The sequence below is a fragment of the Callorhinchus milii genome, unplaced genomic scaffold, assembly GCF_018977255.1.
Source record: "Callorhinchus milii isolate IMCB2004 unplaced genomic scaffold, IMCB_Cmil_1.0 Scaffold11, whole genome shotgun sequence".
NCBI lineage: Eukaryota > Metazoa > Chordata > Chondrichthyes > Chimaeriformes > Callorhinchidae > Callorhinchus > Callorhinchus milii.
The window spans coordinates 410,480-425,009 of NW_024704752.1; the positions used below are offsets into that span (position 1 = coordinate 410,480).

The window sequence follows — 14,530 nt, forward strand, 5'->3', positions numbered from 1 at the left end:
TGACCTCACATTCCCCCACATTGAATTCCATCTGCCCAGTTTTGCCCACTCACTTAATCTATCTAAGTCCCTTTGTATCTTCCTGCTCCCATCTACACAATTTGCTGTGCCTCCTAACTTTGCGTAATCTGCAAATTCTGATATAAAACTCTCTATTCCTTCATCCAAGTCATTTATATTTATGGTGAAAAGCTGAGGCCTGAGTACAGACCCCAGGGGGACACCACTTGTCATGTCCCAACAATCAAAGGACGTTTCCCTCTCCCTACTCTCTGTTTCCTGCCTCCTACCCAATTACCAAGCCACGTTGCAAGGTTACCTCCCATTCCATGCGCTATTATTATTGCTAAATAACCTCTTGTGAGGAACCTTATCAAATGCCTCTGGAAGTCCATTTAGATGACATCCACAGACACTCTCCATGTTAGTGGCCTTCTCAAAAAATTCATTAGATTCATCAGGCATGACCTACCTATTCCCAAATCCTCGCTGACTCTTTGATTAGCTCATACTTGTCCAAGTGCTCAGTCACTCTGTCCCTGATGAGAGATTCCAGTAACGTACTCACAGCTGAAGTGAAGCTGACAGGTTTGTAGTTACCTGGTTTCTCCCTCCCCCACTTCTTAAATAATGGAGTGACATTTGCAATTCTCTAATTCAAGGGCACAATTCCCGGATATAGAGCTTTGGAAAATTATGACTAACACATCTGCAATTTCCTCCCCTATGTCTTTTAATACCAAGGGATGGAATCTATCAGGTCCTGGAGATTTGTCTATCTTTAGACCCATTATTTTCTCCATTATAATTTTTTAAATTTATATTAAATCCATTTAGTTCTTCTCTTTTGGCTTACTTTACCCTTTACTTTACTTTACTTTACTTTACCTTATACCCCTGATATTTTGTCCTCTTTATTGTGAAAATGGAAGCAAAGTATTTATTCAACAAGCCTGCCATTTCCTTATTGTCCATTGTAGTGTTTAATGGGCCCACATTCCCTTTTACCACTCTCTTTCTCTTAATATATTTATAAAAGCTTTCACTGTTGCTCTTGAATATCCCTCGTAAGATTTTTCTCACTCTTTATTGCACCTCTTATTACTTTATTTTGTTCAGACATCAGACATTAGAGCCTCAAAATTCACCCCAGTCATAGCCTTAAGACCGCTTGGGCTCAGAATTTAAGGTGAAATCCAGAAGTTAGGTAAAATTCTGAAATCCTGTGTGAATTTGGAAGTTGTTTTTTAAAAAACATTCAGTGAAAAAATGAACGTGATCTCAGCCCTGCTCTGTGCTGAGTGTAACCACCAAACCACACCAATAATTGACTGACTTATCCAGGGAATGCCTGGCCAGGACATCAGGAGAGAAAAACTCCCTTCTCGGTTCCCAACAACACTGTTAGGAGCTTTAATTCCTGCCAGAACGTGGTGCAGGTGGAGCTCGGGTTAACGTCTCACCTGAACTAAAGGTGATTCGAGAGGCAAAATAGCATCACTTTCACCCGCTCCTTAACCTGCTTTTTGCCGATGGTCGTGAGCACTGCCCAGACTCCCTCAGAGCCTCTGATTGGCCACATTCCTCACTCAGCTCAGTCATTAACACAGTCCCCATCGCCCCCACCCTGACACCAGCCACGGACCAGAGCTCGCGTCAGCCTCCAGTTGGAAGAGGAGTTTTGGACGACCAAACTGTGCTGTGAGCGAGACTCCTCGCAGGGGGAGTGGAGGCGGCTGTGTGTGTGTGTTTGGAGGGGCCTGTGTGAGTGTGTGTGGAGAGGGCTGTGTGTATGTGTGTGTGTGGAGAGGGCTGTGTGTGTGTGTGTCTGTGTGTGTTTGGAGGGGGCTGTGTGTGTGAGTGTGAATGTGAGTGTGGGGACAATGCGAGAGGCTCTGCCCTACGTTGGGTTTCTCATGGCTTCTGTCGCAGTCACCTTCCTCATTGTGGCCACGTGGACTGACTGCTGGATGGTCAACTCGGATGACAGCCTGGAGGTGAGGGCACGAGGCGTAGCGGACACGTGGATCGAAACCCCCCCCTGCTATCTTCTTCTGTCCATCCCTCCCTCCTTTCCTCTCTCGCTCCTTAGTTTGTGCGCTAGCTTCCTCCCTTCCTCCCTCCCTCACTATCTCACTCGCTGAGAGCCACGTCTGATCACAGACGGCAACCGGCTGTTCACCATCACCAGGCGGGTCCGCGCTGACTCAGCATCGCAGCTACCGACCTGCTTCATACAATCACTGGGAGGCTCGAATCCACCCCAGCACAGACACGATGGGGAGAGAGAGAGAGCAGGGAATGGGGTTAGAGTAAAGAGCTCCAGTGGGGGACTGAGCCCCAGCACTCACACCATGGGGAGAGAGAGAGAGCAGAGAATGGGGTTAGAGTAAAGAGCTCCAGTGGGGGACTGAGCCCCAGCACTCACACCATGGGGAGAGAGAGAGAGCAGAGAATGGGGTTAGAGTAGAGAGCTCCAGTGGGGGAGCGAGCCCCAGCACAGACACCATGGGGAGAGAGAGAGCAGAGAATGGGGTTAGAGTAGAGAGCTCCAGTGGGGGAGCGAGCCCCAGCACAGACACCATGGGGGGAGAGAGAGAGAGAGCAGGGAATGGGGTTAGAGTAGAGAGCTCCAGTGGGGGAGCGAGCCCCAGCACAGACACCATGGGGAGAGAGAGAGAGAGAGCAGGGAATGGGGTTAGAGTAGAGAGCTCCAGTGGGGGAGCGAGCCCCAGCACAGACACCATGGGGAGAGAGAGAGCAGAGAATGGGGTTAGAGTAGAGAGCTCCAGTGGGGGAGCGAGCCCCAGCACAGACACCATGGGGGGAGAGAGAGAGAGCAGGGAATGGGGTTAGAGTAGAGAGCTCCAGTGGGGGAGCGAGCCCCAGCACAGACACCATGGGGAGAGAGAGAGAGAGAGCAGGGAATGGGGTTAGAGTAGAGAGCTCCAGTGGGGGAGCGAGCCCCAGCACAGACACCATGGGGAGAGAGAGAGCAGAGAATGGGGTTAGAGTAGAGAGCTCCAGTGGGGGAGCGAGCTCCAGCACAGACAGTGATGTACTGAATGGCCTTTCTCTCCACTGTGAACCTGTTATAATTCTGTGTGCTGAGACACTCTCCTGAAGCCGCTGGTTGCTGTGTGAGAAACCGTGAGACGTGTCTGAATGGTGATTTTGAAAGAAAGAATGTGCCAAGTTTGGTTATTAACCCAGTGGCTGGAACAGGAGATGCCATTAGCCACACAAGCGCAGTTTAATGATGGCCTTTGTGATCCGGGGGCGATGGTGACGGGTTGTCGGAGCGGCCTCTCGCACGCGCAGTAACTGACCCTTGTGAGGGAGACGTGCAGAGCCACAGGGACAGGCCAGGACCAGGTCGTAATAACAGTAATCATTAACTGTCCTCAACACACATTAACCCTCTATTATCGGTAATGATTAACATTAACCCTCTGAGCAGCAGAGCCCAGCCACCCACATGACCTCAGTGGAGTTTTTCGTGCTTAAAAGCCCTTCACACCACACGTTAAACACTGTGTTTACAAGTTAAATAGAGAAAAATAAAAGATTAAATTGCCCTCATTCTGGAGAGAGAACGAGACAGAGAGAGGGGGAACGAGACAGAGAGAGGGGGAACGAGACAGAGAGAGGGGGAACGAGACAGAGAGAGGGGGAATGAGACAGAGAAAGCGAATGAGATAGAGCGAGAGAGAGAGAACGGACAGAGAAAGAGAACAAGACAGAGAGGGAACGAGCAGAGAAAGAGAGAACAAGACAGAGAGAGAGAGAGAGAATGAGACAGAGAGAGAGGGAATGAGACAGAGAGAGAGAGAGAGAACGAGACAGAGAGAAAGGGAACAAGACAGAGAGAACGAGCCAGAGAGAGAGAATGAAACAAAGAGAGAGAATGAGACAGAGAGAGAAAGAGAACGAGACAGAGAGTGAGAGAACGAGACAGAGAAAGAGAGAACGAGACAGAGAAAGAGAGAACGAGACAGAGCGAGAGAGAACAAGAGACAGAGAGAGAGAATGAGACAGAGCGAGAGAGAGAGAGAGAGAACGAGACAGAGAGGGAGAGAACGAGACAGAGAGAGAGAGAACGAGACAAAGAGAGAAGGAACGAGATAGAGAGAGAGAACGAGACAGAGCGAGAGAGAGAGAACGAGACAGAGAGAGAGAAAACGAGGCAGAGAGGGGGAGGGATGCTCTGGAACGTGACCGTATATGAGTTGTGGAATGAAACTACAAGTTATTATTGAGAGAGAAAGAATCATAGAATTATACAGCACAGAAGGAGGCCATTCGGCCCATCGTGTCTGTGGCGGCTCTTTGAAAAGAGCTTCCAAATCAACCCCTCTCCCCCACTCTCCCCATAGCCCCAATCAACCCCACTCCCCCTTCTCTCCCCATAGCCCTGATCGACCCCTCTCCCCCACTCTCCCCATAGCCCTGATCAACCCCACTCCCCCGCGCTCTCCCCATAGCCCTGATCAACCCCACTCCCCCGCGCTCTCCCCATAGCCCTGATCAACCCCACTCCCCCCTCTCCCCATAGCCCTGCAAACTTGTCCTCCCCAAATAATTATCTAAGAGTGGGAGAGGAAGGGGAGAGGGAGGAGGTAGTGAGGGAGAGATAGACAGAGAAAGCGAGAGAGAGGAGAGCAAAAGAGAGAGAACATTTAAATGACAAAAGTGAAGGAGCAAATTCTCCTGTTGTCTGTGGCTCTGACCAGTGGCCTCTGACCAGTGGCTGAGGGTCTCGGTGCCCGGCTCCCTGTGGGCAGAGGGGGAGCGAGTGTCTCTGCCGTGTCTGTGCCCAGGCTGTGGTGGGCAGCGAGGCTGGGCAGAGGGTGTGTGTGTGGGTGTGAGTGTCTCCACAGTGACTGTGCCCGGCTCCTCCTGCAGGTCAGCCAGAAATGCCGGGGCCTGTGGTGGGAATGTGTGACCAGCACTACTGACGGCATTCGCACGTGTGACAACCACGATTCCATCCTGGCTGAGCACCCGTGTGAGTCCCAGCACCACCCGACACAGGCCGCGGGCAAACCACAGGGCAAACACTTGGCAAATATGCAGCAAACACACAGGAAACACACACCAAACATCCCGCAAACACGCGGCAAACGCGCGCAAACATATGGCAAACATGTGGCAATTACACGTCAAACATGGCAAACGGGAGCCGAACGTGCAGCTCCTTGAGTAACACCAGCCTCACCTCTCGCTCCTCGCCTGCTCGGCAGTGAAGCTGGTGCTGACCCGGGCTGTGATGATCATTGCCGACATCCTCGCTGGCATCGCCTTCCTCATCCTCATCCTCGGCCTGGATTGTATCAAACTTCTCCCTGACCAGCTACCCGGCAAAGCCAGGGTCTGCTTCCTCGCTGGAGTCCTCCTGCTGCTGGCAGGTAAGGCAACCCCAACAACATCAACAACAATTACATTTACACAGTGACTGTCAGGTCAGGAGGATGTCCAAAGGCATTGCACAGACAGGGATTTGACCCGAGCTGGGGGTTAGGATCGGGAGGGCTGGAGGGTGGCCAAAGGCGTGGTCAAAGAGGAGTGGGCAAGGTGGAGGGACTGTGGGATGGAGTTCCAGAGGGTGGAGGCAGACAGGTTGAAGGCCTGAATGTCAATGGTGGAATGGACAGGGCGGGGGATGTATAGCAGGTCAGTGACTGCTGTTACTGTATGTTACTGCCCACAGGTGTGCCAGTTCTGGTGTGTTACTGTATGTTATGGTGTGTTACTGTATGTTATGGTGTGTTACTGTATGTTACGGTGTGTTACTGTATGTTACATTATGTTTATGGTGTGTTACGGAGTTTTATGGTGTGTTACCGTGTGATTTATGATGTCTTACCGTGTGTTTATGGTGTCTTACCGTGTTTTTATGGTGCCTTATCGTGTGTTGTGTTGTCTTACCGTGTGTTGTGGTGTGTTACCGTGAGGTTGTGGTGTGTTACCGTGAGGTTGTGGTGTGTTACCGTGAGGTTGTGGTGTGTTACCGTGAGGTTGTGGTGTGTTACCGTGAGGTTGTGGTGTGTTATCGTGAGGTTGTGGTGTGTTTCCGTGAGGTTGTGGTGTGTTTCCGTGAGGTTGTGGTGTGTTACCGTGAATTGTGGTGTGTTGCGGTGTGTTGTGGTGTGTTGCTGTGTGGTTGTGTTGTGTTGCTGTGTGTTGCGGTGGTTTGTGTGTTGCGTTGCTTTGCTGTGTGTTGCGGTGCGTTGCTGTGTGTTGCGGTGCGTTGCTGTGTGTTGCGGTGCGTTGCTGTGTGTTGCGGTGCGTTGCTGTGTGTTGCGGTGCGTTGCTATGTGTTGTGGTGTGTTACTGTGTGTTGTGGTGTGTTACTGCCCACAGGAGTGCCTGGGCTGGTGGGCTCGCTGTGGTACGCGGTGGATGTGTATGTGGAGCGCTCCACGCTGCTGGCACAGGACGTGTTTCTGGGTGTGCAGTACGAGTGGGGTTGGTCGTGCTGGCTGGGCATGGCGGGTGCCCTGGCCTGTCTGCTCGCGGGCAGCCTCCTCACCTGCTGCCTGCACCTCCTGACAGTCAGCGCCCGCCCACCTGAGCCCCGCCTCCTCACAGGTAAGTGCCCGCCCATCTGAGCCCCGCCTCCTCACAGGGCAATGCCCACCTGTGTCCCCACCTCGCCCATCTCTCCCTCAGCGTCCTGCCATCTCAACTTCTCACTCCCACCTCCATGTCACAAGCTTGTGGCTCTCGCCACCACCCGCATCCCCCCACACCGCCCCCACCCCCCTCCCCCCACACTGACGCTGCACCCGGATGTTGTCTATCTCGCTGAGGAGGCTGTGTTTCCCGCTCGCTGGGTCTCACTGGGATTGTTAAGTGTTTTGCTTTCCGACTGCAACGCCGGGGGAAACGTCATTTTATTAACAGTTTCTTCCTTTGGCTGCAGTCTCGGGCGCTGAGAGGACATCATCGCCGCAGCAACAGGCAGAGCGGACGGTGACGGCCAAGATGTACGCCTTCGACTCCCGCGTGTGAGCAACCCAGCCCGGCCAGCTCAGCCCAGCCCGGCCCAGCCCAGCTCAGCCCAGCCCAGCCCAGCCCAGCTCAGCCCAGCCCAGCCCGACGCAGCCCAGCCCAGCCCGACCCAGCCCAGCCCAGCCCGACTAAGCCCAGCCCGACTAAGCCCAGCCCGGCCCAGCTCAGCCCGGCCCAGCTCAGCCCGGCCCAGCCCGACCCAGCCCAGCCCGACCCAGCCCAGCTCGGCCCGACCCAGCCCAGCCCGACCCAGCCCGACCCGGCACGAACCAACCCAGCCCAGCTCGACCCGGCACGAACCAACCCAGCCCAGCCTGACCCAGCCCAGCCCAGCACGAGCCAGTCCAGCCCAGCCCGGCCCGACACAGCCCAGCCCGAACCAGCCCAGCCCACCCTGACCCAGCCTGACCCAGCTCAGCCTGGCCCGAGCCAGCCCAGCCCGATCTAGCTCAGCCCAAATCAGCCCGACCCAGCACAGCCAGATGCGACCCAGCCCCGTCCGACCCGGCCCAGCCTGGCCCAGCACGACCCAGTCCAGCCCAGCCCAGCCCGACCCAGCACAGCCAGATGCGACCCAGCCCAGTCCGACCCGGCCCAGCCTGGCCCGAGCCAGCCCAGCCCGATCCAGCTCAGCCCAAATCAGCCCAAATCAGCCCAGCCCGACCCAGCCTAACCCAGCCAAGTCCGGCCCGACACAGCCCGACTTGACCAAGCCTGACCCAGCCCAGCCTGACCCAGCCAAGCCAAGCCTAGCCCAGCCCAGGCCAGGCAGCCCAGCCCAGGCAGCTCAGCCCTGCCGGAACCAGCCGGAACCAGCCCAGCCCAGCCCGACCCAGCCCAGCCTAGCCCAGCGCAGGCAGCCCAACCCAGGCAGCTCAGCAAAGGCAGCCTAGCCCAGCCCGACCCAGAGCAGCCCAGCCCAGCTCAGCCCAGCCCGACCCAGCATCATCATCGCCGCAGCAACAGGCAGAGCGGACGGTGACGGCCAAGATGTATGCCTTCGACTCCCGTGTATGAGCAACCCAGCCCGGCCAGCTCAGCCCGGCCAGCTCAGCCCGACCCAGCCCAGCCCGGCCCAGCCCGGCCAGCTCAGCCCAGCCAGCTCAGCCCGACCCGGCCCGACCAGCCCGGCCAGCTCAGCCCAGCCCGGCCAGCTCAGCCCAGCCCGACCAGCTCAGCCCAGCCCGACCAGCTCAGCCCAGCCCGACCCAGCCCAGCCCAGCACGACCCAGTCCAGCCCAGCGCGGCCCGACACAGCCCAGCCCGAACCAGCCCAGCCCAGCCTGACCCAGCTCAGCCTGGCTCGAGCCAGCCAAGCCTGATCCAGCTCAGCTCAAATCAGCCCAGCCATGCCCGGCCCAGCCTAGCCCAGCCAAGTCCAGCCCAGCCCGACCCAGCCCGACTTGACAAAGCCTGACCCAGCCCGGCCCAGCCCAGGCCGACCCAGCCCAGGCCGACCCAGCCCAGGCCGACCCAGCCCAGGCAAGCCCAGCCGACCCAGCCCGGCTCGACCCAGCCCGACCCAGCCCAGTCCGACCCAGCCCGGCCCGACCCAGCCCAGCTCAGCTTGGCCCGACCCAGCCCAGCCCAGCCCGGCTCGACCCAGCCCAGCCCGGCCCGACCCAGCCCAGCCCGACCCAGCCTAGCCCGACCCAATCCAGCCCAGCTCGACCCAGCCCAGCCCGACGCGACCCAGCCCAGTCCGACCCGACCCGGCCCAGCCTGGCCCGAGCCAGCCCAGCCCGATCCAGCTCAGCCCAAATCAGCCCAGCCCGACCCAGCCTAACCCAGCCATGCCCGGCCCAGCCCGACTTGACCAAGCCTGACCCAGCCCAGCCTGACCCAGCCAAGCCAAGCCTAGCCTAGCCCATCCCAGGCCAGGCAGCCCAGCCCAGGCAGCCCAGCCCAGCCGGACCCAGCCCGAACCAGCCCAGCCCGACCCAGCCCAGCCTAGCCCGACCCAGCCCAGCCCAGCTCGACCCAGCCCAGCCCGACGCGACCCAGCCCAGTCCGACCCGACCCGGCCCAGCCTGGCCCGAGCCAGCCCAGCCCGATCCAGCTCAGCCCAAATCAGCCCAGCCCGACCCAGCCTAACCCAGCCATGTCCGGCCCGGCCCAGCCCGACACAGCCCGACTTGACCAAGCCTGACCCAGCCCAGCCTGACCCAGCCAAGCCTAGCCTAACCCAGCCCAGGCCAGGCAGCCCAGCTCAGCCGGACCCAGCCCGACCCAGCCCAGCCTAGCCCAGCCCAGCGCAGGCAGCCCAACCCAGGCAGCTCAGCACAGGTGGCCTAGCCCAACCCAGCCCAGCCCGACCCAGACCAGCCGAGCCCAGACCAGCCCAGCCCGACCCAGCCCAGCCTGACCCAGCCCAGCCCAGCCCAAACCAGCCCAGTCCGACCCAGCCCAGCCCAGCCCAGCCCAGACCGACCCGGCCCGACTCAGCTCAGCACAACCCAGCCCAGCCTAATCTGAGCCAGCCCAGACCGACTCAGCTTGGCTCGGCCCGACCCAGCCCAGGCCGGCCCGACCCAGTCCAGCCCGACCCAGTCCAGGCTGACCCAACTCAGCAAAGCCTGACCCAGCACAGCCCGGCCCAGCCCGACCCGACCCAGCCCGACTCGACCCAACCTGACCCCGGCCAGCCCGACCCAGCCCAGCCCAGCCCGACCCAGCCCAGCCTGACCCAGCCCAGCCCAAACCAGCCCAGTCCAACCCAGCCCAGCCCAGACCGACCCGGCCCGACCCAGCTCAGCCCAGCACAACCCAGCCCAGCCCATACCAGCCTAGTCTGAGCCAGCCCAAACCGACTCAGCTTGGCTCGGCCCTACCCAGCCCAGGCCGGCTCGACCCAGTCCAGCCCAGCCCGACCCAGTCCAGGCTGACCCAACTCAGCATAGCCTGACCCAGCACAGCCCGGCCCAGCCCGACCCGACCCAGCCCGACTCGACCCAACCTGACCCTGGCCAGCCTAGCGAAGCCAGGCAGTCCAACCCAAGCAGCCCAGCCCGATCCAGCCCAGCGCGACCCAGCCCAGCTCGATCCAGCCCAGCTCGATCCAGCCCAGCCCAGCCCGACCCAGCCAGACCTAGTGCAATCCGACCCAGCCCAGGCAAGCCCAGCACGAAACAGCCCAGCCGAGCCTAGCCCAGCCCAGGCAAGCCCAGCCCGACACAACCTAGCCTAGCCCAGCCCAGCCAAGCCTAGCCCAGTCTAGCCAGCCCGGCACAGCCCAGCCCAACCAAGCCTAGCCAGCCCAGCGCAGGCTAGGCAGCCCAGCCCAGCGCGACCCAGCCTGACCCAGCCCAGGAAAGCCCAGCCCGACCCAGCAGCCTAGCCAAGCCCAGCCCAGCCAAGCCTAGCCTCGCTCAGCACAGCCCAGCGCAGGCAGCCCACCCCAGGCAGCTCAGCCCAGGCAGCCCAGCCCGACCCGGCCCAGTCTAGCCCAGCCTAGCCTCGCCCGACCCAGCCCAGGCAGCCCAGGCCAGGTAATCCAGCCCAGCCCAGGCAAGCCCAGCCGACCCAGCCCAGCCTAGCCTAGCCCAGCCCAGCGCAGGCAGCCCAACCCAGGCAGCTCAGCCCAGGCAGCACAGCCCAGCCGGACCCAGCCCGAACCAGCCCAGCCCAGCCGGACCCAGCCCGACCCAGCCCAGCCTAGCCCAGCCCAGCGCAGGCAGCCCAACCCAGGAAGCTCAGCACAGGCAGCCTAGCCCAGCCCAACCCAGCCCGACCCAGACCAGCCAAGCCCAGCCCAACCCAGCTCAGCCCAGCCCAACTAAGCTCAGCCCATCCTGAACCAGTCCAGCCCGGCCCAGCCCATCCGAGCCCAGCCTGACTCAGCCCAGCCCGGCCCAGACCCAGCTCAGCCCAGCACGACCCAGCCCAGCCCAGCCTAGTCCGAGCCAGCCCAGACCGACTCAGCCTGGCTCGGCCCGACCCAGCCCAGGCCGGCCCGACCCAGCCCGACCCAGTCCAGGCTGACCCAACTCAGCATAGCCTGACCCAGCACAGCCCGGCCCAGCCCGACCCAGCCCGACTCGACCCAGCCTGACCCCGGCCAGCCCGACCCAGCCCAGCCCAGCCTAGCGAAGCCTAGCCTGGCCCAGCCCAGGCTAGGCACATCTACCCCGGAGCCGGCAGCAGCTCTCACTCTCCCCAGAGCTGGCAGCGGCTGTCACTTCCCCCGGAGCCGGGAGCGGCTGTCATTCCCCCCGGAGCCGGCAGCGGCTGTCACTCCCCCCGGAGCCGGCAGCGGCTGTCACTCCCCCCGGAGCCGGCAGCGGCTGTCACTCCCCCCGGAGCCGGCAGCGGCTGTCACTCCCCCCGGAGCCGGCAGCGGCTGTCATTCCTCCCGGAGCCGGCAGCGGCTCTCACTCTCCCCGGAGCCGGCAGCGGATTGTTAGATTAGCTTTAGTTACTCTGCGCTCTATGTAGGAGCGCTCCCTGGCTCTCCTCCGCCCTCTGTTGGCTAATATACATGTCACTACATTAAACTGATTAAATATCTAAACTCTGATAAGTTTCGCTTTCTCTAATCATTTGGCAAATTCTCAGGTTGGGAGGGGGGGTGGGGGAGAGCGGAGGGGGGGAGGGGGGAGAAGGATGGGGAAGAGGGGAGGGGGGTTGGGGGAGCGTGAAGAGGAGAGTGGGGGAGAGGGGAACGGAGAGAGGGGAGTGGGTTGCGCGCTCTGTGGGAGATGTTTTACAGTGTGTTACTGTCAGACACTTCTGTGAGATAGCAACTGGGGAATTTCTTTTTACCAGTACACACAGCTCCAACCCAGGGGTTACTAGCAACAACAACTTGCATTTACACAGAGCCCTTCACGCAGGGCAGCGTCCCAGAGCGTTTGACAGTGGAGGAGCACGATACCGAGCCGTGGGGAGGGGGAGGTGACCGTAGGCATGGTCAAATAGGAAGTTCGTCAGACACGACAAGAGGATGGGGAAGGAAGTGGCAAGGCGGAGGGATAGAGGAAGGGTGATCCAGAGTTTTGGGGCATAGTGACTGAAAGTGCAGCCATCAATGGTGGAACGGAGGACATAAGGGACGTGCAGAAGCCAGTGAGTGGAAGCAGTAGGTTGTGGATTGGGGGTTAGCAGGTTGGAGAGGGAGGTGCCAGGACATGAAGCGATTTGAAAACGAGTGAGAGGATCAACAACACTGTGACTGAAAAGGAGCCACTGACTGGGGGAGGGACAATAAGCAAACCCAGAATTCTGAGTTGTTTGAATTGACCAAAGCAAAATCATGAGACTCATGGACCCGTTTGCTTCAGGAAAGCTGCAGGTGCATGAAGGCCAAGGACAGTGGAGACATGTTTATTGAACAAAGTTTTCTTCAACATCATCGTGGGCAGACGACGACTTGTTTGAAACAAACTGTTGGAATTTTGATAAAACTTGTCCTTGGTTTGCAACTGGTGTTTTCAACACATTGAACAGACTGGTCTATCTGACCACATTGGCGAATGTGACCAAAAAGGTATAAAGAACCAGAGATTTTGAGGTTATACCGAAGAAGAGAGAATGGCTTAGCTACCCACAACCAATCTCAAGGAAAGCAGGATATACTATAATCAACATGGATTGATGCACAGTTACAAGCCGATTCCTCATCAAAACATTACTAACCCCTTGTCACATCAAGGCTCGATTACGGAAACTCCCTCCTGACTTCCCAACTCTTCCCTTCACAAGCTGCAGATCATACAAAACTCTGCAGCTCGTGTACTCTCGTGCATCAGGCTCTGCGACCCCATCACTCCCACCCTCTCTCCCCATCCCTTAGAGGATCGAGTTCAAGATCCTTGTCCTCACTTTCAAGGCCATCCATGGCCTCGCCCCCTCCTGCCTCTCTGACCTGCTGACTCCCTACCAACCTGCCCGCTCCCTCCGTTCATCGGGCTCCGGGCTGCTCCATGTCTCCCGCCCGACCCTCAGTGGCCGGGCTTTCAGCCTCTCTGCCCCCACACTCTGGACCTCCACCCCACAGTCCCTTCGCCTCTCTTCCTCCCTTACCTCCTTCAAGGCCGGTCTCAAGACCCATCTCTTCGATCGTGCCTTCAGTCGCCCTCCCACCTCTCTGCCTTCCCTCACCCCTACACCCCCCCTCCCCTGTGCTCGGGCCCCAACACCTTTGGGACGTGAAAGGTGCTCAATAAATGTCATTTTGTTGTTGTTGTAAGCATTAATTTGATTTGATGAAACATATAAATTTGATATGTATAACATTGCTAATTTTATATTAAATTTTACGATTTAAGAAATTTGTGTCAGTTCATACTTCACTGCAGGGCCACAAATTTATTAAAACTTTATGCGGATGGGAGGGGAGAGGAGAAGAGGTCAAGAGAGAGGGTCTCTGGACTAATCCGGAGAAAATCGATTAAGAGCATAAGAACATAAGAAATGCTACATGAAGGAAGACCAAGATCCATCTATTTCACCTTTCTCCTTCCTGCCGGTCGCCTGCACATATGTCCCAAACTCCCTATGTACTGTATCCTTTAATGTTATTTCCTAAAAGAAAACTATTTAATCTGTGTTTGAGAGAATCAACATTTCTCTGTGGAGTCCTGTGGCTCAGTGGTTAGAGCACTCGCTTTGCAAGCGAGAGACCTGAGTTCAATTCCAGGCAGAGGGCGAAACCTTGGGCAAGTTTCCTTACTCCACACAGAGCCTAATAATAATCCCTCCAAAACTAAAAACAATAATAAATTGGTCATTTTCAATCTACGACTGTTTGTGGGACATTGCTGTGCGCAATTGGCTGCCGCGTTTGCCCACAAATATACAGTCAATTCACTTTACAGTGTACTCTGTGAAGCGCTTTGGGACGTCCTCCCGACGTGAAAAGCGCTATATCAAATGCAAGGATTATTATTATTATTATTATTTCCTGCTTCAACTGTCTCTCTAGGGAGCCTGTTCCACAGGTTCGCTATTCGCTCACTGAAAGTGTTTGCGTAGAGTTATTCTGAATTTACCCTCTTCAATCGCAGCCAGAATCCCCGACAAAGATTCCAATCACTTTGTCACCTGTTTCATTGGATTGCGGGATGTGCTGGTGAGACTGGGTAAACACCAGCAATCTGAGCCACGTGCACAGCGGGTACCCAGAGGGAACCAATTAGCTGATTTGTTATAGATTCTCTCCATTAGCTGGTTCCCCTGCTCGGGTCCTGACCCAACTGTCCAGCGTCTTGGGACGTCCTCCCGATGTGAAAGGCGCTCTATAAATGGAATCTTGTTATTGTTGTCATCACTAAGAGAAGCTGTAATTCCTGCCACAGGCACTTTACACCTGGCCCTAATACATCCAATTGACACCACCAACACCCACATTGCGTTTACCTAAAATATAGTCACTACCACCTGACGCCAAATCCGTGAGCGCAGGCAGCGCTGACACATTGGTAACCCTGGTGCCGGATGAAATGAATGGATCAGCAAAACAACTTGTAATTATATCACGCCCCTCAAGCAGGGTCGTGTCCCAGAGAGGTCAGACCAG

The 14,530-nt window shown here is 57.6% G+C and overlaps 1 protein-coding gene and 1 pseudogene across 1 annotated transcript; both read left to right on the top strand.

Annotated features, from left to right (window-relative positions):
* The first annotated feature begins 1,844 nt into the window (after positions 1-1,844).
* On the top strand, positions 1,845-7,044 carry LOC103191450 (claudin-16-like). The gene is made up of 5 exons (XM_042339166.1): positions 1,845-1,997; positions 4,906-5,008; positions 5,244-5,408; positions 6,364-6,591; positions 6,926-7,044. The coding sequence occupies exons 1-5, from the start codon at positions 1,884-1,886 to the stop codon at positions 7,012-7,014; spliced, it is 699 nt and encodes a 232-aa protein (XP_042195100.1). The 5' UTR covers positions 1,845-1,883; the 3' UTR covers positions 7,015-7,044.
* A 960-nt stretch (positions 7,045-8,004) lies between these two features.
* On the top strand, positions 8,005-9,919 carry LOC121849891 (annotated as a pseudogene).
* The last annotated feature ends 4,611 nt before the right edge of the window (positions 9,920-14,530 follow it).